We start from the raw sequence: 23,373 nt of genomic DNA on the forward strand, positions 1-23,373 counted from the left end.
TGCACATTGTAATATTTTCTATGCACTTTACTGTCCATTGCAATACTGTAAACTATGTTCATAGTTCTGCCTATAGTGTTCATACACTTTTACATAGCTCATCTGAATAGGATGTTCATAGTACAACTATCGGTATATCGTGCTAATGGTATTTAATATCTGTAAATTATGTCCATATACTTACCTGTATAGTTATTGTACATATTATAGACCTCTATTTTGTACTTACTGCTTATTGCACTTCTGGTTAGATGCTAACTGCATTTCGTTGCCTTGTACCTACATGTGCAGTGACAATAAAGTTGAATCTAATCTAATCTAATCTAATCTAAATCTAATGTGTCCAGACAAACAAGTAAACTACAATGAATATCAAATCCATTCACATTTTAGTTTCCTAAAGTTCAGCCCACTGTTGTTTTTCCACACGAATCATGTGTGTTGTCCACAGTGATGGTAGTAAAATAAAACCTACTGTGCCGCAATCCAAATGGTATTTTCCAATATTGACATAATAGATTTATTTTAATTTTGAAATCATTTTAAATTCAGATTAATCAGGTTAGATGAATCGATTAATCAATTCCAAGTATTAACACATGTCCAGTCGAAATCAGACTTACATTCACATTAAAAAAAGCAATTGATATATTTTTAAATGCTAAATTGACAACTTAAAATAAATGTTCTTCTGAAAAATTGTAACAAAAACCTGTTGATCCATAATATAAAGCTCTACTTTTATTGAAAAGAAAAGAACTTTTTCTAAATTGCAAATACAAGTTTCAAAACGTAAAGTCTGGCTGAAAATTGAACATCTGCGCCCCCCTCCCCCCATGACACGCACGCCCGCCCGCTTCCCATTTTTGTTGTTCCGCGCCTGCGCGGTGCACCTCGAACTGAGAGGAGACGTGCACGAGCCGCGGTACCGCGCCGTTATCACAACAGAACCGAGCCGCAGTATGCGGGCTTCTCTCCCCAGCAGTCCGCCGAGCCCGCCCGCAGCCTGACGGAGCAGCAGTTCGGAGCAGGCCGGAGCCTGGCTGTCCGTCCGCAGGCACACGCAGAGACAAAGCGGGGCGACGGGATGAGGCTGCCGCCGCCCGCCGACGGTGCTGCGGCGGAAACTGAGCCCAATTAAACTGAATCTAAACAGAGCGCGCGTGACCGCCGACAGCCCCCGAGTCTGAGGTGTTGCTTTGCCGCCGGGGGAGGGGGTGGAGGCATGGTTATGTCCTCCGCGTCCCTTCTGCACCTGAAAGACTGAACCCAGGGAGTAAAGAGGCCACGAGCGGAGACAGCAGCCTGGAGCCTCAGAGGTGAGACTGAATGTCTGCGGGGAGAGCCGAAGGGTCCCGATGTTAGTCTGCATGTGAGGACAGAACGTTTGATCATCATGTTGTGGGAGTGGAGGTCCTCCAGCCACGCATCTGTTCCACGCCGCTTCTCTGTCAAACACTAGGTTAGCTGGAGCGGCTTCGCTAATTGAAGAAGACCAGACGATTCCCAGATGCTGGACTCGTCCCTCTGTGATCCAAAGAATTCCAGGAACTGACTGGAAAAGGTCACAGCATTTCTGCAGCTTTGGCTCTCCAGAGAACCTTGATCCTTCTCAGGAGGGACAAATCTATTAAATGACCTCAAGAGCATCAGCCTCTTTAGGATAAAAAGGTCCTAAAAGACCCACACCCAGAGAGCTGCAGGCCTCACCCTCAGCCTCTGTTAGGATTAGAATCCATGACTCCAACATCCGAAGATGTTAAAGAATTAAAAAACGAAAAACTCCACAAAGAACAGGAAGGTTTATTACAGATTAAAGTACAATTTTCCAGAAGAAGTCTGCTCATTTCAGGGCCCACGAGATACAGCCATTCAGAAAAAGAGTAACAGTCAGATATGGTGGCGGTGGTGTGATGGTTTGGGGCTGTTTTGCTACTTCAATACTGAGGTAACTAAACCATGAATTCTGCAGTCTACCAAAAATCCTGAAGGATTGGCATCTCAGACTGAAGGTTTGATGGGTTTTGCAGCAGGACGAGGATCAGAAACACAGCTGCAGGTTCTCCTCTGAAGCTACGTTCACACCACCCAACACACATTCAATCATCCACTTCTAATGAAAAGTCTAGAAACGCGCATAAACGCGTAGCTACACAATGTCTACAACTGTTTTCGGACTACGTACAAAACATGTGGCCATTGAGTGCACTTTGACAGTTAAACCAGGTCAAATTTGACCAATCGGGGACTCAGATTTGGTAGTGACGTATGGATGGCATCCTTTTTTATTAACAGAAGGCTGGAAAATTGGTCACGAAGGAGAAATTCATAATTGCAGTTTGTTTCCGTCGGCAATTCGATGACACCAAGTCTTTCCTTGCCTGGGGCAAGATTCATGCGATATGCACCTCTTTAGCATTTCGCACCCATGACTGTAGAAACAACGGACGAATTGAGGTGTGACCTCACCCATAGGAGCTGCCTCACTTCCGGCTCTTGCCAATGAGACAGAATCCCTCACCATTGCTTCCTGATACGGACGCCGCCATGTTGGAACCAGTCGACAGTGATTGGTCGGAGTCGCTCTGAGTCATTGCATCTATGGCAATTGTGACAGTAGTTGCCATAGATACGATGACTCAGAGCGACTCAGACCAATCACTGTCGTCTGGTTTCAACATGGCGGCGCCCGTATCAGGATTTAGTGGACCTTCCTATTTGGGAACACGAGAAAGGAGGGGTTGAGCTTTCCATTGTTGTCACAGTCAATGTTCACACCAAGCCTCTGCCAACAGTAGATGGTGGACATTTGCTAGAAAACAGTAGAAGAAGAAGAAGGAGCCCCTTCCTGCTTGTCCAGTGTGAACACCATGAACGTCACATGCTCGGTGTGATCATAGCGTGAGAGCTGAGAGTGGGCGAGGAAGAGTCCTCAATCCAGGTTCCTGCCACATGAATTTAACAAACTTCCAGCCATCCTGCATTCAGCAGTGGCTCATTTGGGGGTTGAGCAACTGTCGTGTCCTTGGGCAAGACACTTCACCATCCGTGCCTGCAGTGTGGCTCCATGTGTGAATGCATATGAATGTCCCTGTGAGGGTCAGAGGGGCAGTAGGCGTCCACGTCTTCGTCCGTCTGCCCCAGGGCAGCTGTGGCTACATCAACAACTTAGCATCACTGAGTATGAATAATGGAAACTCATGGTAAGTGCTTTGAGCGTCTGGAAAAGCACAGAAAAATCCAATCCATTTAAGTGAAACATGTAAGAATGAATCAAATTGAGAGTGTTGGTAGCCTGATACAGCTTTATTCTATATGTTAAGGGGGTTCATAATCACCTGCAGCACAGGAAGTGATGTCATCCATGCACAGACTAAAGAGAACGACAAAGTTACTTTTGTGTTTTTATGTTTTCATAGTTTAGATGTAAGTGCAAGCTCAGCATGACAGCTCAAAGCTGGACCTGCCTCTCCATGCCCGCCACCCTGGTCCTGGTCCACATCCTGGTCCTGGCTCACTCAATGTCAGCCGCACGCTCCGACAGGAACCTGGTGCTGGAGGAGAATGTGGATGCCACTGTCAACGCCACCGTGCTGGACGCACGAGGAAACACCGTGCACGTGATGAGCAGAGACGACGGCACATACGGACAGAACTCCCCCAAAGTGGATGCCAGGGGTGTCGTCATCGCACCCTCCCCACATCATGGAGGTAAGGACATCTGATAAGCTCACATCTGCAGCCCAAAACACAGACGTACAAGTGGAAACCTGGAGACACCTGCATGCACACCTGCACGCACACCTGCACGCACACCTGCATCCACACCTGCATCCACACCTGCATGGCTGGGTGACGCTGCAGATTCCTGAGTCTATTCCTTTTAGATCATCAGTCCTGATTTATGGATGAATGCTTGAAGCTTTTCCACTTCTCTATGTCTATGACACATTGAAACTCCTTCATATTTGTATCTATTGCTGCTATTTTGGTTGAACTCGTTCAGGAAATTACTGCCTGTACGTTTAATTTTTGATATGTTTTGAAGTAATTAAAATATCTGAAATTTCAGTCCATAGGAATGAATGGAGAAATATTTTAAGTCCTAGAGAAACCATTCAACTTTAAAATGTTCTGCAGGGTTTTTTCCCTTGTATTCAGATTGTAAAACATCCTTTTGGTTTTTACACAATTACAGTTCAAATTTCATTCAGATCATTTCTGGATTTATAATGGAAGTCAATGGAGCGGAATGATCCAGAGATACACCGTGATCACATGATTGCTTAGAGTTGGGAGAGGAGATTTTTGAGGACACTTCTTTTTCTCAATAAACTGCTAGAACTCCAATACCGTTTGTCTCAGAGTCACGATTTTTACTAACAAAATGTAAGAAAATGCCTCTAGTCTCATCAAATCATACTCTCCAAGTTGTGAAACAAACACTTCTTTCTCCAAGACAAACTTCTGCTACTTTCCTATTTGTGACTATCTTACAATTGTGAGACCATAGTTAAACTCAGACACAAGAGCAGAACACGGGGTGGCGTAAGGCGTTGGGATTCTGACAAGACTTCATTTGTCTCAGTTAGTAATTCAGTTTTAAAAATATTAATATTTGTTTACTGAGAGTGAAAATTGAGACGGAGCCATTGGTTTGTATGGGATTCCCAGCTACCCTTATGCCTTAGTCACATGCACCAGTGTGGGGGTCGACTCATACAGGTGCTGTGGGGTTTTGGGTTGTCCGGTCCCATGGAGGGTTCTAGAACAGACGGGCTGCATCTTGAAAGGAACGTAGGCGTGTCTTGCAGTTTCCTTGAGGCTCGTATGGCCACCTCAAAGGAAGTCATGATAATGAAACATATCATTGGCGTGTGTGTGGTCATAATCCTGACGCACTCACAGCTTGTGGGAGGAGCTACTGTCCAAAGTAGCCTGATCGCTTAATAGAAGCATCGACTGTATATCTGTGTATCTCATATACAGTTGATGCATGGAAGACACGGTGATGTTTAGAGATCAGGTTTATTTATTTGAATAGCTCTGCAAAAGCATCAGTGATCACGTCTCCATAGCCGCGGTTACATGAGCAGAATATCTTGATCGGGTTAAAATTCACCCGTTCACATGGGATCAGAAAATCTTTTTCCGATTAGAACAAACGTTCCCATGGCTCACACTTTCAGTCGGAATGAATCATTTGGGCATGCGCAGTAGTGTTGAAAAGGACTGAGCGACATTTATTTCTGCTTCCCCAAACTGGCTGCGTGAGCTGGCGGCTCTCCTGAGTCCTTCAGCCGCTAACCCAGAGCGGCGGAACGCCTCGCAGTCTGAATTCTCCCACACATAACAAAACAAAACAAAAAAAACGCACACCGAACAAGCATCCTCCTCCCCTCAGACACGGAGTTATTAACCCAGCTCCTCTGCTCACTCGGGTGCCAGTGGACCGAGTGAGCGTCGGGGGGCACGAAGAGCTCCTTCCCCGTACCTCCCTCGTGAGGGGTGAAAGAGACGGGAGAGCCAGCGGGGCGAGAGCGGTCCCCTATGCGCTCCAATGCTTTTCTCTCAGCGAAACACCGTCTATGCGTGACTTAAACCAGAGCAGTAGTGACACACGATCGGAATGACCGTTTACATGCTCCACGATAGGATAAACGATCGGTATAACCCACCTATCTCGATCGGAAAGAAATTCTGATCCGAACGAGTCTGATCGGGGCAGAGTATTCTGAATGGCGCGTTTACATGACGCATTTTCTTTCCGATCAGGCGTTCATTCCGATTACTTTTGCCCATGTAAACGCGGCTATGAGCCGCGTTTACATGGGCAAAAGTAATCGGTCTGGATTCATCAGATCATTCAGAGACTCTAACAGTACGGAGAGCTTCACCATCTACTGCAGGAGCTACGTCTGAATGACGGACGCTTTCACTTCTGTCTCTCTGTGACCCAGTTTGATGACTTGCTGTCCCATATTAGTCAGAGGAGGCAAAAAATAAATACAAGAATTAGAGGAACTTTTTACTATTCTCTCAATACAAATAAGAAGAATATGATGAAGTTCAGTGAGAGAAAAAACAGATTCTCCTCCATGTTGGTGTTAGACTCCGCCCACTGATCACATCATCAGCACGTCACGGGCCAAAGCGAGACATGAATTCCTCCCCAAAGTTCAGATATTTGAGGACGCACGTCAGAATTTTTGCTTCATCGCCTGAACGACTCAGCCACCAGTCCGCCATGCTGTGCCTGTCGCTCAAATCATGCTGCAGGACCTCTGATGGCATCTGTATTCTGAGTTAACATTGAAACTGGATGCGTTGGGTGTGAATGCATCTTGAGTCTTGTTAGAGAATTTTGACCGAGAACATCAAAGGCTGGTGTGGCGCTCCAGGCCTGGGTGGCTGGCATCCTGCTGGTCTTCCAGAAACCCAGCCCACCTGCTGCCGGTCATCTGGGTCAGTCATCATGTTTTTGGAAATTATCCTCTATTTACCGTTGTTTCATGCAGTGAAGTTCAACACTTTAACTGGCATCAGCAGTTGTGAACAGAAGTACCTTCTGTGTACTTTCTGTAGGCCATACTTAGCTCAGTCATACATGTAGGTACTTGTAACAGAAACCTCCTAGGACAGTAGATCAGGTCAGGTCAGACAGCATTTTGCTGTTACTGAGAGTTTGACTTTAAAGTCTATTAGATGTTTGACAAATGCTTCTCATTTTTAATCAACAGAATAGCCAACAATAAATTACTTTTTAACATTTAAAAATAACATGCAAAATTATAAGAACTGTTTATTTGAACTCCTTTTACATTTACTAATTATAATAATTTACTGTATTCGTTTTTCATGCAGATTTTTCTTGCATTTTGTTAACATCTGTTTAAAATACTGGGACATGATTCTTGGCTTTCAGAGCTGATAAAAAACTTGAAACTTTCACCATTTTTCAAAGCAGTGATTGTGGCGTTTGGCCTTCCAGCAAGTATTTTTATGTTGCTGTTTTTTCAAACAGTTTTGAACTTTCTTTAGCTTGGAAACAGCAACAAAATACTTTGCAACTTTTTCATTCTTTTGCATGTTTTTTCGTGTTTGAGCAAGCTTCAGCTTGGTTAGCTCATTTAGCCGTTTGCTTCAGCGTTTGCAGCGTCAGCATTCACACCAGCACTACTGCAGAAACTCAATTTTCTATTTTGGTATTTGATTTGATGTGTAGAATATTTAAACATTTTTTTCTGTTTTTGATTTAGTTACAGTGGTCCCTCATTAATGTTGGCAGTTATCTAAAAATAGTTCGCAATAGGCAAATTCTGCAAAGTAGTCAATTATTTAATTGAATTATTTTTACAAGTATTACAGATATTTGAAGGCTGTAAAACTCCTGACTACACACTTTATCCACTTTTCTCAGACAGACATGAACATCTTCAGATTTTTGAAGACTTGCGTACATTTCACAAACTGAACACATTCTGTACAGGAAACTCAGCACGGAGGAGATTGACAGTTCAAAACAATACACTGTAAAAAAAAAGCACGCACATTTGCAGAAAAAAATGGTGAACTGCTATATAACGAGAGAACACTGTAATACAATTTTTCTTGTCGAGATAAAGTTTTTAAACTAGTTGGTGTTCATGAGGTCAGGCTCAAAAGCACTTGGGTTATGCAGCAGAACAAAGATCTACAAACAGCAGCAGTTCCTTTTCTAGATGGAAAGTCCTTAGACTTTCCATCTCTCTTAAGCTTGCACCTCCAGAGAGCAACATAGTACAGTGGTCCCTTGTTATATCGCGGTTCAGCTTTTGCAGTCTTGCAGTTTTGTGAATTTTGTTTGGGACCGTTTTTTGTCTTTTTTTACAGCGCTCTCTGTTCTGCTTTCTGATTGGCTGTTGACCTTGTCAATCAATCTCCGCCGTGCTGTGTCTCTAGACAGTACAGGATGTGTTTGGTTTGCCAAATCTGCATAAATCTTCACTGTGATCACATCTCTGTTTTCATTCTGTAATACTTTTCTATGAAGATTTTAACTTTGAGAGTTTAAACAAGAGAGAAAAGTGTGGACATGTTCATGTCTGTCTGAAGAAAGCCTATAAAGTGTTGAGGGGGGAGTTTTACAGCCTTAAAACATCTGTAATCCTACTTTGCGGATTTCATCGATCACCGGTAATTTTGAGAACGTAACCCCCGCGATAAACAAAGGAAGACTGTTTTCCTCTAAGTCAGTGAGTCGAGTTTGTCCTAAAGGATTCTTTCGACACAATAAGATCACAAAGATCCCTCTTCTTAAAATCTCAGTGTTTTCTATAAAATACTTGTTGGAGTCCCACAGAGACTAGAAATCAAGCACAATTCAGTTTCTTGTTAAACTGAAGAAGGATTATGTAAACTAAGCCAGCAGTGGTCAAAATACCTCATATTCATCTGATCAACAACTTTTTTAAAGATCAATAGCCAATCAGAAGTGGCTTTGTTCTACCTCAATGTCCATTCACCAGTCACAAGTTTACCTGTGTTCCCACATTATGTTTTATTTTGAAAATTCAGGGGGATTCAGCATGTCCTAATCCCTTTCTCTTCATCAGTAATGTTGATCTAAATGGACTGGACTTAAGCAAAGTCCACGTCCATCTTCAGTTCCGCCTCCTGTGTCTCTGACAAAAACATGTCTGGTTTGACCACATCTCTTACTGAGAGAGTCCTCTTCACGTCTGCTTATGCTATGAGCCACAAGTCTTCCAGAAAGAAGCTGTAGGTCTTATGGAAAAGCTTTGGTCAAAGAAACAGGATGTACGGTAGTTGTAACACAGAAATAAGCAAGTTAGCAAAATGAAGCGTCACCTCACAGACTGGGACCATGGAGCTCGATCTATCCACAGCGTATAAGTGTGCTCATTATCTAAAATGAACTGGACATTAACATCCCCACATGGAAGCACAGATTTGGAGAGGTTAGATGAACTGGATCTTTGATCTGACCGGAGACAGGACTGTCACATTGACGTAACAACTCAGGTACAAAGAAACAGATCAGCAGACAGCCGTCTGTAAAGAGAACAGGTTTCCTCCAGATCCGTCAGAGGAGCAGCTGAAGTCTTGAATCTTCCTGCCAAGCCCTCAGCTGCAGACCTTTGTGGATGTTTCTCTGTGTGACCAGGACCACCGATGCTGTGAGTCTGTCAGCTCACTCCAGACAAGACCAGATCAGTGGTCCAGTTCAGTACAAGTAGATGAAATTCCCCCACATACTCTGAGCATGCTCAGGTTTGTGTGTGCAAGTAAACATGTGTGTGCGTGGAAGGGATTTTTATGTTTGTTTGTTTTTTGGATGTTAGCTGCAGGTGTGTTTTGGTGGATTGTGGCTGTGCTGCAGCTATGTGTGTTGTTTTTGTGGACACGGCTACCGTCTGTTTTTGCGTTTGTGTGTGCGCCTCTGGTGAGCTGCTGCAGAGGCTGCTGGAGGATGAGGGATTGTGTGTCTCTGCCCTGAAGTGTCCGGTTACAGTCAGCCTTTACAAGGACACTGCAGCTGCTGCGCGGGTCTGCAGCTCCAAACTGCAGCGTCACATGAAGCCGCTCAGATCCTTTTTTCTTTAACGCAGTCATTATTTAAACCAATCCGCGTCTTTCAAATGTCTGTAACAAACACCTAATAGTTTAATACCTCTTTGTTGCAGTTACAGTTAAAGACCCACTCCAATAGAAATGGTGATTTTGGTGTTTTTAGCATCTTCTTGTGGCATTTTTCTCCTGATGGGAGACGTACGCTCATCGGCCACTTCATTAGGTCCATCTAGCTAGTATCGGGTTGGACCCCCTTTTGCCTTCAGAACTGCCTTAATCCTTGGTGGCACAGATTCAACAAGGTACTGGAAACATTCCTCAGAGTTTGGTCCATATGTACATGACAGCATCACACAGTTGCTGCAGATTTGTTGGCTGCACATCCATGATGTCGATCTTCTGTTCTATCACAACCCAAAGGTTCTCTATTGGGTTGAGATCTGGTGACTGTGGAGGTCATTTGAGTTCAGTGAACTCATTGTCATGTTGAAGGAACCAGTCTGAGATGATTCCAGCTTTAGGACACGGTGCCTTATCCTGCTGGAAGTAGCCATCAGAAGACGGTACACTGTGGTCAGAAAGGGATGGACATGGTCAGCAACAATACTCAGGTAGGCTGTGGTGTTGAAACCATGCTCAATTATTGTTGATGTCCAAATTCTGACTCTACCATCCAAATGAAGCAGCAGAAATGGAGACTCATCAGACCAGACAACATTTTTTTCAATCTTCTATTGTCCAGTTTTGGTGATTCTGTGTGAATTGTAGCCTCAGTTTCCTGTTCTTAGCTGACAAGAGTGATGCCTGGTGTGGCCTCTGACATCAAGAAAACATTTCTGACCACAGAACTGCCGCTCACTGAATATTTTCTCTTTTTCGGACCATTCTCTGTAAACCCTAGAGATGGTGTTGAAATCCCAGTAGATCAGCAGTTTCAATAATGCTTGTCAGTTTTATTGCACCACTAATGTTAGATTGGGGGTGTGAGAAGCTGTAAGCAAGCGGGAAACAGTGTAAACAAAGGGATGATGGGAAGTAGACGCTGCCTTACTCCGCGCATGACCGGTTAGTGAGTATGGGTACCTTAACTGACATCTAAACGGACGATTTCAAACTGCTTTGTCCGAAAACTCATCTGGGATCAAAAGTGCTTCAGTAAAACTCCAGATAGAGTTACTTTCTTTCTGCTTATATGTTGTGTAATAGTTTTTTTCCCACGATGCAGCTAGAGTTATAGATATAGGGAGGTAAAAAAGGTGGCACTTTAATTTTCTAGACACCTATAATTGTATAATTTCCAGCTGGTTTAGTTCAGAGAGGCTGAATGTTTTCCAGTATCTGGAGGAGCTCTTCAGTATTCATATCATCCAGGTTATAATTACCGAAAACTGTCAAGAAATACTTCCTATCCACTTCCTGGAAGGTCCTCATAGATGCTCAGGTACCTGCAGGTGTGAACAGGTGAGGTTTCTCTGACAGTGTATTTGCAGCAGAGAACATAACAGTGTTTTGTGTTGTACATTTTTTTGAGTGAAATAACAACACATGCAAATAGTCATTGATTTTATGTTATAATTAGAAAAAATAGCAGAAGAGTTACAGTTCAGTTTAAAAACAATTTTTTTTTATGAAGAAGGATTTTTACATTTTGATCATCTCGGCTGCCTGACAATCACTAATAAAATCTACCATATAGTTTTAATGTGGAATTTTTGTTTTGACTGATCAACAATGAAGATATATTTGTGTTACACTTAGGAAATTGAATTATAAGCTTATTTTTTGTGTAGATTTCATTTTAGCTAGCAAGGCAGATCAAGAACTCATCCTTTATTCAACTCTGGCTTTGTGTTTATAGTTGTGGACCGCCAGGGCTGTGATCCAAACACCCACTTCCTGGTTCCTCCTCGGACTGTGCACTGGGTGGCGCTGTTACAGAGAGGCAACTGTACCTTTAAAGAGAAGATCCTGAAGGCAGCTGCCTACAATGCCACAGCAGTCCTCATCTACAACAACTCCACGGAGAAAACCGTCAAGATGGGTCATGAAGGTCCAAACCATCCACCAACACAAGCAACCCTTCTCATTCAAAAGCCAGATCACAGACAGATCACTGCAGAAAACAGATCACAAGCATGTTCCCAGACTAATCACACGCAAGATCACTAACTTATCCCAGACAGGATCACAGAATAGATCAAATAGGTGATCATATTAGTCACAAACTTGATCAAACACCATAATTGTTCAGGTGGAGGTCTGAGGATCCCTGCGTCCCCTATGATAAGATAAGATAAGATAAGATAAGATAAGATAAGATAAGATAAGATAAGATAGGACTTTATTGATCCCCGGAGGGAAATTAAGTAGACCCATGACCTTGACCCTCACCAAAGTGGACAATAGAAATCCAAGAACATCTTACTTTGAAGTCCTCTAAAGATTGAATGTTTGTCTTGCTGTCTTTATGTTGATAAAACTTTTTGAACTTTTGCATTAAGGAGAACAGCTAGATTATGAACGTTTTCAAAACAGAGGTTATCTTTATGTGAATCATGTGACGTGCAGTCACTGTGAGAACTTTTTTCAAAACTAGAACATCACTTCATACTGATGTAGCATCTCAAAGGTTTAAGAGCTGATCTCAGCTTTTTAAATTGTGTTTTTCATAAAATCCAACCTCCAGTTTGTTTTTTAAGAACCAGATGATGAGGGCAGAGGAGGCATAGGGATGCAGAGGATGGAGGGCGTGAGCTACGGCTTCCTGCCGATCAATGAGGCTAAATATAGGCGACTGTCATTGATGAGGTCATTGTGACCCCACTGTGTGCGTGCGGGCAGGCGTGTGTATGTGTGCGGGCAGGCGTGTGTATGTGTGCGGGCTTGCTTGTATGTGTGAGGTAGAGATGACTTTGTTGGCTGAATTGCAAACAGGAGGAAGTTATAATCACAACTAGAGTTTATTCTACATCCACAAAGAACAGGAGGCAGTTACCATGGAAACACAATAAAGAACAGTCAGACATGGTCTGAGGACACGATGAGGAAAGAAGGTATAGATGAAATGGCACTAAGATACGTCACCTGCTTGTATCTGTACAGACATGACCTTCAGCTCCCCTGTTTCAGACAGCAGGGGGGGGGGGGGGGGGGGGGGTTCAGCAGAGTTTGTTGGAAAGTGTGAGGTTGATAACCTCCTTCAAGCGAGCGCATATATGACATGCAGGTGGAAGATTCCAACTTCTATATTTCGTATTCTTTTGTCTGCCGTTTAGGTCAGCCTGGGATCTCAGTAGGGTTGGAGCAAAAGTCTGGAGCAGGGCAACTGTGTCAACAGACTTCCAGACTGAAGCTGCCTTTTTTCGCACAGGGATGTGGGAAGGAACAGTTTTGAGTTTTGAGAATTCATTTGCATCTCTGGTTTTTAGGTCCGGACAACTTAAAACCAAGTTCTGTTTGTGGGTTTGTTTCTTTTTAGAGACTCAAAAGTGATGGATGCTTGTTTACCACATCATTAAGTCTAACCTTCAGCAATAGCAGAGGACAGGTTTGGTTAAAAACCTGAGACCCTCAGTAAAGGGCAGAGTCAGGACAGTTTGATTTGCAGGTCTTTGTGGTCTCATAGCTCCATGAATCATAGGCTCAAACACCATTCCAACCCTTTGAAGTGAAAGGCTCTTGGATTTCTTTTGTCCACTTTGTTGAGGGTCAAGGTCGTAGGGGGAGCAGGGATCTCCAGACCTCCACCTGACCAATTCCTGCAGCTCTCTTTGAAGACTAAAGTGTTCCAATGCAGCTAAAAAGACTGCTGTCCAGCATTTCCTGGGCTTCCTAGTTGTAGATCCTCTTAACACCTCAATAGGAAGGTGTCTAGGTTACATTCTTACTAGATGTCAAAACCCGTCTCACCTAGTTCTTCTTGACATTTATGGATAGCAGATCTACCTTTGTTTGGATGGCTTAGCTTTGTCTCTAAAGTGACCCTGTAAGGAAGCTCATTTCCACTAATTATGTCTTGGTGATTTTGTTGGTTTGTTAACAGTTCATAGTTCATGGCCTTAGGTGAAGTTATCATCTTATACTGACTCTAAGTTGAGTTCTTCCTTCTTACTCAGCTCTTGTCCTCAATGGGTGCAACCCCTAGCATCCCATCCAGCTACTCCAAAAACTGCTTAACTGATCTAAACTGACATTAGGAGAAGCAAATGACAGGAAATGACAGTGTAACAATCAATCAATGAATCAATGAATTAATTTCTATTCATAAGATTGAACCACATCGATCTGTCTAAAGCAGAATCAAATCGAATCAACCAATACCAAAAAAAAAAAATCCTTTTTAAAAAGGAGAGACACAGCCCATGCTTGATGACAAAAGAACTAAGAAGGTAGTCCAACTTTAGTTGGTACCCCTCAAATTAGTTAAGGTTCCTTTGCTGCTTTCAGTCACTGACCATTGTTATGTCAAGGGCAGGCCTTTACTTTCGATTGCCTTCCATCTGCATTGCACCCAAACCAAAAGGCCTCTCTTGCATGTGGTGAATGCACAATAGGACAAACTAACGTAGGTTTTTAGGCCAAGCTGAGTTAGACACCATTGGTAAAAGTTTGAAAACTATGAGCTTCCTGAAAACCCCCCTCTTCCAGTTCTGACTACAATGTGGAACTCCAGCAAACATAGTTTGGGCAAGATGCGCTGAGTTATTGGTTTAATGCAGGGTTCTCAAACTTACAGCCCACGCGACAGTTACAGCCCCCAGAAGTTTATTTTGTGACCCCAAACTTGATATGAAAGTATATTATCAGTATGGCCCACAAAGGGAATGGGCCTCTGACAGGGCCATTTAGAAAGCTCCCTCTCGTCACTCCTCAATAGGGCTGACGTGTCATGGCTAGGCTAACCTCTAATTCACACCAAAGCACCACTGCTGCAGAACTGCAGCGTTGTCACATAACTCCAGACTCTGCCTCCACTGGCCTCTGGGTAAATTGAGATTGAGACTCCTGATTTATTGAATTCAGTGTAGACGGAGATTTGTTAGTCAGCCAGTAATGTTGGGATGACATCAGCAGAAAGCAAATGTTGTGTGCTAATGTTTGCAGGTACTGGAGAGATAGTGGCGGTGATGATCACTGATGCGTATGGAAAAGAGATCCTGGCGCACTTAGAGCGGAACTTCACGGTCTTGGTCTCTGTAGTTGTGGGTCAGCGCAGTTCCACCAAAAACATCAACCGCGGCTCGTTGGTCTTTGTCTCTATCTCCTTTATCGTCCTCATGATCATCTCCTCAGCCTGGCTCATCTTCTATTTCATCCAGAAGATACGTTTCAGCAGCGCCCGTGACCGCAGCCAGGTAATTAGACCCACAGCCCATCTACATTCACACTGAAGCAAACCGCACCAGAGTTCATTTGCAAGTAAACTCAGATCCTTGTTCTCTAGAGCAGTGTTTTTCAACCTTTTTTGAGCCACGGCACACTTTAACCTTGACAAAAATCCCGCGGCACACCAGCATCCAAAAAAATAGATAAATAAAAAAAAAGAAAAAGCTCAGTCTGTATTGATTTCCAGCCGCTCTGCAATCTCACATGCATTTTTGTGATAATTGTTGCAGAAAACGCTGGAAGCTGCAGCTGTTTTTTTCTAAAAGATGTATTAAAAATTAAGTCAAAAGATTCAAAAACTGTTTGATGTGTGTTCGTTGTTTTAAGATGTTGAGAGGAGAGACTCATTGTGCGCTAAGACAGTCACTTTACTGCATCATGGGAGATGTAGTGCCCGTAATCTGCCGACCGCAAAAAGACCAGCGTCTTTGAGCTTCATGATTCTGTTCACTTGTTCCAGTCTGATACCAGATTCTGTGCAAAGCTACACCGCTAAAGACGAGCTTTAGCTGGTATTTTTGTTAGAACAGAGAGACTTTTTTGCGCTAAATCGAAACAAGGAAGTGAATACTTTAACCACTTCTGATTGGTCAGACTGATGACATGTGATTAAGCCTTCAAGAATGATTGGTGGAGACAGTTAAAGGGGCGGGACTTTTCCTTACACAGTTATAGCTGCAGCTAAATTGCGGTATCCCGTTATTCTTATCAAAATGTCTTTAATAGAATTAAATAAACACAAAGAAAAAATAATTTTATAATATTTCATATCTTAACTTCTCAGTGTTTTATCAGGGCCTGTTTGGATGAACAAAGAGCTGATTTCCTGGAGATGGTAATTGCTTTTAGATCAGTTAATGAGGGCAATTTCTCACGGCACACCTGACCATCTCCCAGTGTGCCGCGGCACACACTGCTCTAGAGGACCAGAGTTCTCTTTTTTTGGTTCAAATCAGAGTTCAGGTGAACTTTAACAAAATTTAAGGACCAACAGATGAAAACAGCTTTAGTGTGGACAAAACAAAGACCAAACCTGCAAAGAAGAAAGCACTTACAGAGTACCGGTCCATGGAATAGTGAGGCATAAACAATTCTGACAAAAAAGTCAAAACTGAAAATCGTCAAATGCACTTTTCCCACTAATTTTTTTGTCTCAAGTTAGGGTAATAGGTTGAATTAATTATGATTAGTTTAGGCTTTGTTTAGCTGTTTATTTCATCATTAGGGATATTTCATGTTTATGGGTTCTGGTGGTAATGAGTTCTGAGACGAGGAGCTCAGAGCAGGGCTGCTGATGGATCGAAACTCCTTCCATCATGTTCACACAGACATCTTTAATCACCTGACAGATGTGCTACGACAGATGGGGTTGTGTATGTGCTGTACAAATAATCAATACCAACGCAGAGCAAAAGTAAATGTTTAAAAGCTGATCGAACACTCTGATGTGATGATGTGGAGTGTGCTAGCTGCCTCTGCTCTGCTGAGCAAATAATAAAACCACAACGTGCTCAGCAACATCAGAGCTGAACCAGGTGAAAGCAGCCGCTGCATTTCTTACTCCTGTCAGGAATCTTTCATGCTTCATTCTTTACCTCAATAACATTTAACATGGAAAGTACCAAAGGGTGCAGTTCTTGAAAAGACCACTAGAGGCCGGTTTTAAAAGGGAACAATTTCCTGTTAATGTCCATGTGAAAAAGTCAGAATTTAGACAAAAAAATCAATCTATTTAAAGTCTAGTTTTATTGATCTTTTCAGTGTTTGTTTATTGTTTTATTTATGTCACCTGTGGAAAGCTAAAGTGTTTTTAATCATTCATTTTGATTTTGTTAGAGCTTTATTTTCCACAGATTTACAGAGATGCATTTTAGATGGACAGTGGAGCCAACAGAGCTTCAAACTTTACTTTGTCCCATGCGATCGGCATGTCCAGAATATTGTTGGGATGGGGGTAGAGCAACCACAGTAAATACGCCGGTCTCCATGCAGAATCCGCAGGGTGACATCAGAGTCAGTGTATAAATGCACTCACAGGTAAAAAAACTAAACTAAACCCACAGAATGTAAAACACCAATAAGAGGTACAGCAAAGAATTCACCATCTAGATTTAGGTTTTCTGAAGTCAGCAGACACTGTAGACGTCGATAGAAAACTATCTAATAAAAAATACTCTAAAACATCAAAACACACTTCAGTAAAATTGATGTGCAATAAAATATCCTTAAGCAGTGAAGTAAACCTTTTACATTTATATTAGGAGAGAGTGAGAACAGCATGAACAGCTTTGCTATGTTGGCCTCATTGACTGTATGTGAGAACTGGGAGAACTGGACTGAGCCTCCCCCCCCCCCGGTACTCCAAATAGATACAAGGAAAGAATGTAAACTTTTATAAATACATGTGCTAATCCTCTTCTTTTGTTCATGTGGTCTGACATCCAACGTTCAGACTGTTTGATTGACAGATTCCCATGAGCATGCTTTCCATTGGTAGGGGTGTGGACTATCATCAAACTCACTCCTTATTGGGGTGAGTGGTTGCCATAGAAATAATGATTCAGACTGACTCGGATCAATCACTGCGTCCGTATAATAATAATAATGGATTAGATTTATCTGCTTTTTGAGCAGAATGTAGTTACTCTAATAGGAAGTCTATTTGTGTAATATAGAACATAAAAACAGTAGAAAAAGACCAAACCCCATCATGAAGTCTATTTAAAAGACTGGAGGGTCAGCAGTGTCTCTGCATTGAACCTGAGGTCATTCTGAGCTGTGCAGTCTAGCTGACATGAAACCAAATAGAACGTTTTTAAAAATGACGATCCTTAAAAAAATCTGTTCCAGGTCATAGACAAGATCTCAGAAATAGTATTGAAATCAGATATATGAACGTTTTCAGTCTGAATGTATTAAAAACATTTATCTGACCGTATTGTGGAGTTTTTGTGAACCTCACTGGAGATCAGATGTTGTGTTCAGCAGAGCACAAGGGCACATCACCTGATGCTAGATGTGGGCGGAGCTTTTTGATGTGTCTTGGAGCTTTGTGTTAATGTTTAACATTTCCTCACTTCTGTGTCAGCGCCGCCTCGGCGATGCAGCCAAGAAAGCCATCGGGAAGCTGACCACGAGGACGGTTAAGAAAGGAGACAAGGTAACCCGCCCCACACACACACACACACACACAACCTCACGCAGAAGCTGTTTGAGGGACTCGAACAGCAGAGGGCAGCTCTGACCACATAACCAGAACCAGTAATCCAGAATTACCTTCTGACCACCAACAAATCAAAGAAGATGTGCACGACTTTGTCTGGAAAGTTGTCAGTTTACCTGTCCTCTTTGTGTGTGCTTGCACGCACCTGCATGTGTGTGTTCAAGGAGACGGATCCGGACTTCAACCACTGTGCGGTGTGCATCGAAGCGTACCAGCTGAATGATGTGGTCCGGATCCTGCCGTGCAAGTAAGTCCGTCGCAGTTTGAACCAAAGTACCAGACGTTGCTTCAAACATTTGAGTATTTCTCCTCTCAATGTGAACTCCATGTTTATGTTCATTTGTGCAGTTAGACTTCTCTGTGGCATTTCATGGTGAAGTATTCTGTCACCGTCACTCTCTTCTGTCTCACTCAGACACGTTTTCCACAAAGTGTGTGTGGACCCCTGGTTGAACGAACACTGCACCTGCCCCATGTGCAAACTCAACATCCTGAAAGCTCTGGGCATCATGGTGAGTCTCTTCTGACATCACAGCGTCATGTCTGGCCTCAGCAATCACACACGTGTAAGCGCCTGCTGATTCTGCCTCCGCCCGCAGACGACCCTCCCCTGCATGGACAGTGTTGTCTTGGATGTGGAGCGTCTGGGTGTCAGTCAGCCTTCTGGCAGCCAGAGGGCGCCATTGAGTGACAGCATGCAGCCTTCCATCAGCCTGGAGCCACTCAGCCCGCCATACTATGTGGCCACGCCCAGAACTCCTGCAGACATCACAGTCGCGGTCACAGGTAAGATTAATGCTTCACCTCAGCAGAAAGTGAAGAAAATCTCAGTCAAGCAGATCAAAGATGAGAATGTTGAACCACATTCTGAGTTTAAATTCCCACTTTAATCAAAGCATTCCCAGCGGTTCTTTAATTATGATTGTGCCATTTTTTTCGTTTCCTTGGACATATTTTCTGCAGAGCAGCAGGAGTTCATTAGAAACTCACCTCTGACTATTGGGCGGGACTGTTGGCATGGAGTAAGCCTTTGCTCATTTCTCATCATCCCTTTTACACGTCCAGTTTAGATCCAGATTCCAGCTCAGACGAGGAAAACAACGGCCTTCATGGATGTACCCACTGCGAGTGGATGCATCAGAATGGAGCAGAGCAGGGAGCTTGTGGCCCAGCCCAGAGTGTGCACAGAGATGGGAAAAAAGGCTTTTAGATTTGCTGCAGCACAGTTTTGGATTGAACTCCAGAAAGATTTTCTCTGGACTCTTTCAATTTACTTTTAAATTAACGTGAGATAAAGCTATCAAACAGCAAATCCTTCATTTAAGTACGCCTTTTTATGTTGATTGAGTGTGAGTGTAAATGAGAAATGTGTGTTATTGTTGTGCTGCTGCCTCTTTTCCAGGAAGCTCTTGCAAAAGAGATTTTTAATCTCAATGAGTTTATTTTATCCTGGTTAAAAAAATGTTAAATAAATAAAAAGTAAAAAAAGTGTGTGGCTTTAAACAGAAAATAAAGTTCTTTTTTAAAAAAAGCGGTGGAAAAATGACAACAAAAGCAGCTGCAGAGCCAGACCAAACTTTGTCATGCACAGTCTCAGATTCAGTTCGTTGGTGCTCATAATTCTTACAGCACCACCTACTGGAAACAGGAAGCATGTTGATAATAATCATCTAAGCTTTACAGGACTTGAATGCTGCTGTGAGCATTGATGCACAGATAATGGAAGTTCTGCGGTTTGTCACCGTGTTGAGCTCTGCTTTCTAAGGCTTCATTACTCAGCAGACGTCAGAGACGCTCCAGCTGTTTCTGTCTGCCATAAAGACCTGGTTGTTTAGTGAAACTAAGCCCGTCTTGCTTCTGTTGCTTCAGGTGGCGGTCACTTCTTCAACCGGAACTCGGGGTCTGGCCGCAGCGCCGTGTCAGAAATGGAGCTGCCGGACATCCAGGCCTCACTGGACCTTTATGAGGACAACAAGTCCTGAGACCCGCCACAGGGGCACCCGGCACCAGACTGGAGCACCTGTGTGGACACAGGAACAGCCTGTTTGTTGGTCACGTGGTGTACCGGAAAGTTCTAAAAACAACAACCTGGTTTTGGACTCGGTGTTTCCACCAGAATTCCTTCTTGCCGCAGACGCAGTGTGCTGGATCTTGGTGACAGTTTGGTCTGGATTTGTTTTGTTCAAAAACTGCTCCCTGAAAACATTAAGATGAGAGGCACCGAGTCCAGACCCACCAGAACCAAACCAACCAAATCTGACCCTCAGTCCAGCTCTAGAATGTTGTGAGAAAACATCGAATAAGGAAACCTGCTGTTTCCTGGACATCCAAGGTACCTCAAAAACTCTAAATATCATGAAATGTTGACATTGCCTTTGAGTTCTCACAGCCCTTCTTCTGTTTTTCATCGTTCCCCTAAATGTCAGGACTTTCAACAGAGATCTTTGGAAGGTTTTCACTGCATTTTTCAGGGGAAAGAAGCTCCATTGAGATGTTAGGCTCTCCCACAGAAGGTTCTGCTCTCATGTTTAGACTCAGTGGAACAGTACTTTTTGTTGCCCAAAGTAATTGCAGTCCAGAAAAAGAGTTTTTGGATGTTTGTCATGCTGAGGGAGAATTGATCACCTTTCTGAAATTCTTCTTTGATCCCAAAAGACCATGTTTCTGTTCGAGAGGCTTGTCATAAAAACAGGAAAAATTCTATTTTTCTCTTTCAAATCGTATTTAAATTGTTTAGGAGAACCATGGCTTCTTAAAGCTGTTGTTGTGGAAGATGCTACCAAAATGACTTCTGGAGTCTTGTTGCTCCTGGAGATTTTTTTCTTTTTTGAGTTTATTTAGATGTTTTATTACTTTCTGGAGAGCTTTAGGATCCATTTTTGTGGAACTTTTCAAGCCCACAGAAGTGCCCCCGGCCGTTACACGGGTCCTGTTGTGCTTTAAGTCCCGTTCTCTTGCTGGAAAACAAGTTCAAAGTTGTGTGTCTGAAACTGGAGCAGCTCGAGCAGAACCTCAGCAGAAATCTGAACCCAGAAAAAAAATCCATCCCTCCTTTCCGGTGTTCTGTGTTGAGCTGGAATCAGCCTGAACCCCTGACTGTCTGATGAGGGATGGGTGGTTCTTTGATTAACATCCTCATCTGTACATACATAGTGAGCTTATTCCCCCTAATCACGTGGAAACCAGAACCAGAGTGGTCTTGGACAAAGATCTGGATGTATTAACATTATCTTTATCAGTGTTAATTCCCTTCAGGGAGAACAGGTTGTAGACATGGAGGTATTTAGATTTAAAGGGACAGTCCAGCATTTCAGTAAGCCTGCTGTAACACGTCGTTTGCAGCATGTGGAGTTCCTCAGGGTGCTTTTCTGGGTTTTCAGGCCTCATATGGATACAAGGAAAGAATGAAAAGCCTGCCATATCCTCCTCCTTCTCCTACATAAGTAATGAAGCTGCCAGAACTTCCCGGATGTTCTTGTTCACTTGTAGTCCTGCGGACATCAGATATCCCTGCAGGGTTCAGCCATCATGAACTCAACAGCTAAACTTAAACAGGCAAGCTTCACATTGCATCTTCAACAGAAGCCGAGGCACGGAAACCGTCAGAGAACGATCCCTGATCCCCAAACCCACACATCCAACGGAGAAAGCCGAAGCTGAGTGAGGTCGGATGAAGGCAGGTTCATGAAAACGCGGTCAGCAGGACTCTCCAGACTGCAGTCCACTCACCATCAGCCTCATGTCTGTGGATCATTGCTGGACTCCTCTTCTTCTAACACAGACCCCCCTCCCTCAATTACTCCAGGTGATGTCTGAGCTGGGATGGAGCCATCAAGAGGAGATCCTGATGATGTTTGGCTCGTCTCCATCACGCTTGGGTTTCTGCAGAAGGTTTCCTGAAATAGCTGACTGCTCCCTCCAAATGTATTAAACTGCTTCTAAATTAACCTGCATATAATAATCCATATAAAATTGCTATTCAATCTATAATCCTTCAACTGAATACTATCTCTGAAGTGACTTGAAGATGTCTGGAGGGACACTGCTGCTGTCCTCGTCTGTCTGTGCTTGTTTGTGTGGAACCATGATGATGATGATGAAGCTATCAGTCACTGGGTCTTTATTCAGCATCGAGTGTCACCAACTGTTATTAAAGTGTCCTCATTGGGTTTAACTCGCCTTGTCTCGGTTTGTTCATTTGATCAGTTCTTCGTCGGGTTGTGTTCTCTGGTGGAGGTCTTCATCATCTGAATGTGGGGAACTGAACAGGGAGAAAGTGAAGACACTTTCTTGAGAACCATGAAGACCAGAGCAGCGCGGCATGAAGGATCCCTGTGGTTCTGGAGCAGATGCTCTGCTGGTCCCTCCATGACCTCAGTTTTAGGATGAAGAGGAAGACCTGGCTTTGTTCGTACTAGAGCTTTACAACGTCTTCATTTCAACCTCAGCATTTCAGATGGGAAACCTCTGTTGTGTTTGGGTCAATACCTGCAGCAGACCCGGAATGGGCTTCAAGGAAACAACCAGAAGAGTGTGTGATTGTGCAACACTGCAGTTTACTGACTACATCAGAGGGCCTACTTCACGATAACACAAACGTGCTGTAGCAAACATTGAGACATGATCCTGAAGCTCAACAGACCCGCCACAGTAAAAGTCAGTCACCCTCACCTTATGGAAAGTTTTATGCCTCATTTTTTGTGTTTTTTTTACTTTAATTTTAAGTATACTTTCCTTACACCAAAATGAAGGTATGTCTTAACACACCAGACAACAATTCTACACATTTTATGTTACTGATGTCATCATCGTAATAACATGTTGCATTTCCCTGAACTGGAACATGTGGGACCAAAACAATCTTTGATTTCATTTTTCCAGCAAAAAAAAAGACTTTTAAGAACAAAACAAAAATGCAGAATTTTAGGACAAAATTCTACATTCACCAAAAAAACCTCCAAATAGGTTGTTTTAAATGTAACTCCGTCTCATCCTGAAATACTTGAATCATCCAATTAATTAAAAGTGACAATCATCAGCTCACCCCTTCCTCTTTCCAGTGTAACATTCTTGTGTTTCAGTTGTAAACAAAAGCAACAAGTACAATTTTTAGACAGTATTTTGTAGTTTTTTGCACGTCTCTTTTTTTTTAATTTTTATTGAACAATTGCAACATACAAAACAAGTCTCTT

General features: G+C 43.0%; 1 protein-coding gene across 3 annotated transcripts; it reads left to right on the forward strand.

Annotated features, from left to right (window-relative positions):
• Positions 1–863: 863 nt before the first annotated feature.
• rnf130 (ring finger protein 130) lies at positions 864–22,355 on the forward strand. 3 transcript variants are annotated; one of them, XM_023959536.2, is made up of 10 exons: positions 883–1,319; positions 1,463–1,564; positions 3,425–3,711; positions 11,432–11,623; positions 14,677–14,927; positions 18,047–18,118; positions 18,346–18,428; positions 18,597–18,693; positions 18,781–18,967; positions 20,051–22,355. In XM_023959536.2, the coding sequence occupies exons 3-10, from the start codon at positions 3,444–3,446 to the stop codon at positions 20,161–20,163; spliced, it is 1,263 nt and encodes a 420-aa protein (XP_023815304.1). In that variant the 5' UTR covers positions 883–1,319; positions 1,463–1,564; positions 3,425–3,443; the 3' UTR covers positions 20,164–22,355. The 3 variants fall into 3 exon arrangements, with proteins under 3 accessions (XP_023815302.1, XP_023815304.1, XP_023815305.1); XM_023959534.2 differs by lacking the exon at positions 1,463–1,564 and having other exon boundaries at positions 864–1,319; positions 3,420–3,711; XM_023959537.2 differs by lacking the exon at positions 1,463–1,564 and having other exon boundaries at positions 890–1,319.
• Positions 22,356–23,373: the final 1,018 nt, after the last annotated feature.

This window comes from Oryzias latipes, chromosome 10 (assembly GCF_053564925.1).
Source record: "Oryzias latipes strain Hd-rR chromosome 10, Olatipes_Hd-rR_3.1".
Lineage (NCBI taxonomy): Eukaryota > Metazoa > Chordata > Actinopteri > Beloniformes > Adrianichthyidae > Oryzias > Oryzias latipes.

Excerpts from the sequence above, each read along its gene's own strand:
- rnf130 (XM_023959534.2), top strand. The coding sequence starts at position 3,444 with ATGACAGCTCAAAGCTGGACCTGCCTCTCCATGCCCGCCACCCTGGTC. Across the intron at positions 11,624-14,676 it reads CGTCAAGATGGGTCATGAAG|GTACTGGAGAGATAGTGGCG; the intron begins GTCCAAACCATC and ends TAATGTTTGCAG. Across the intron at positions 18,694-18,780 it reads TGAAAGCTCTGGGCATCATG|ACGACCCTCCCCTGCATGGA; the intron begins GTGAGTCTCTTC and ends CTCCGCCCGCAG.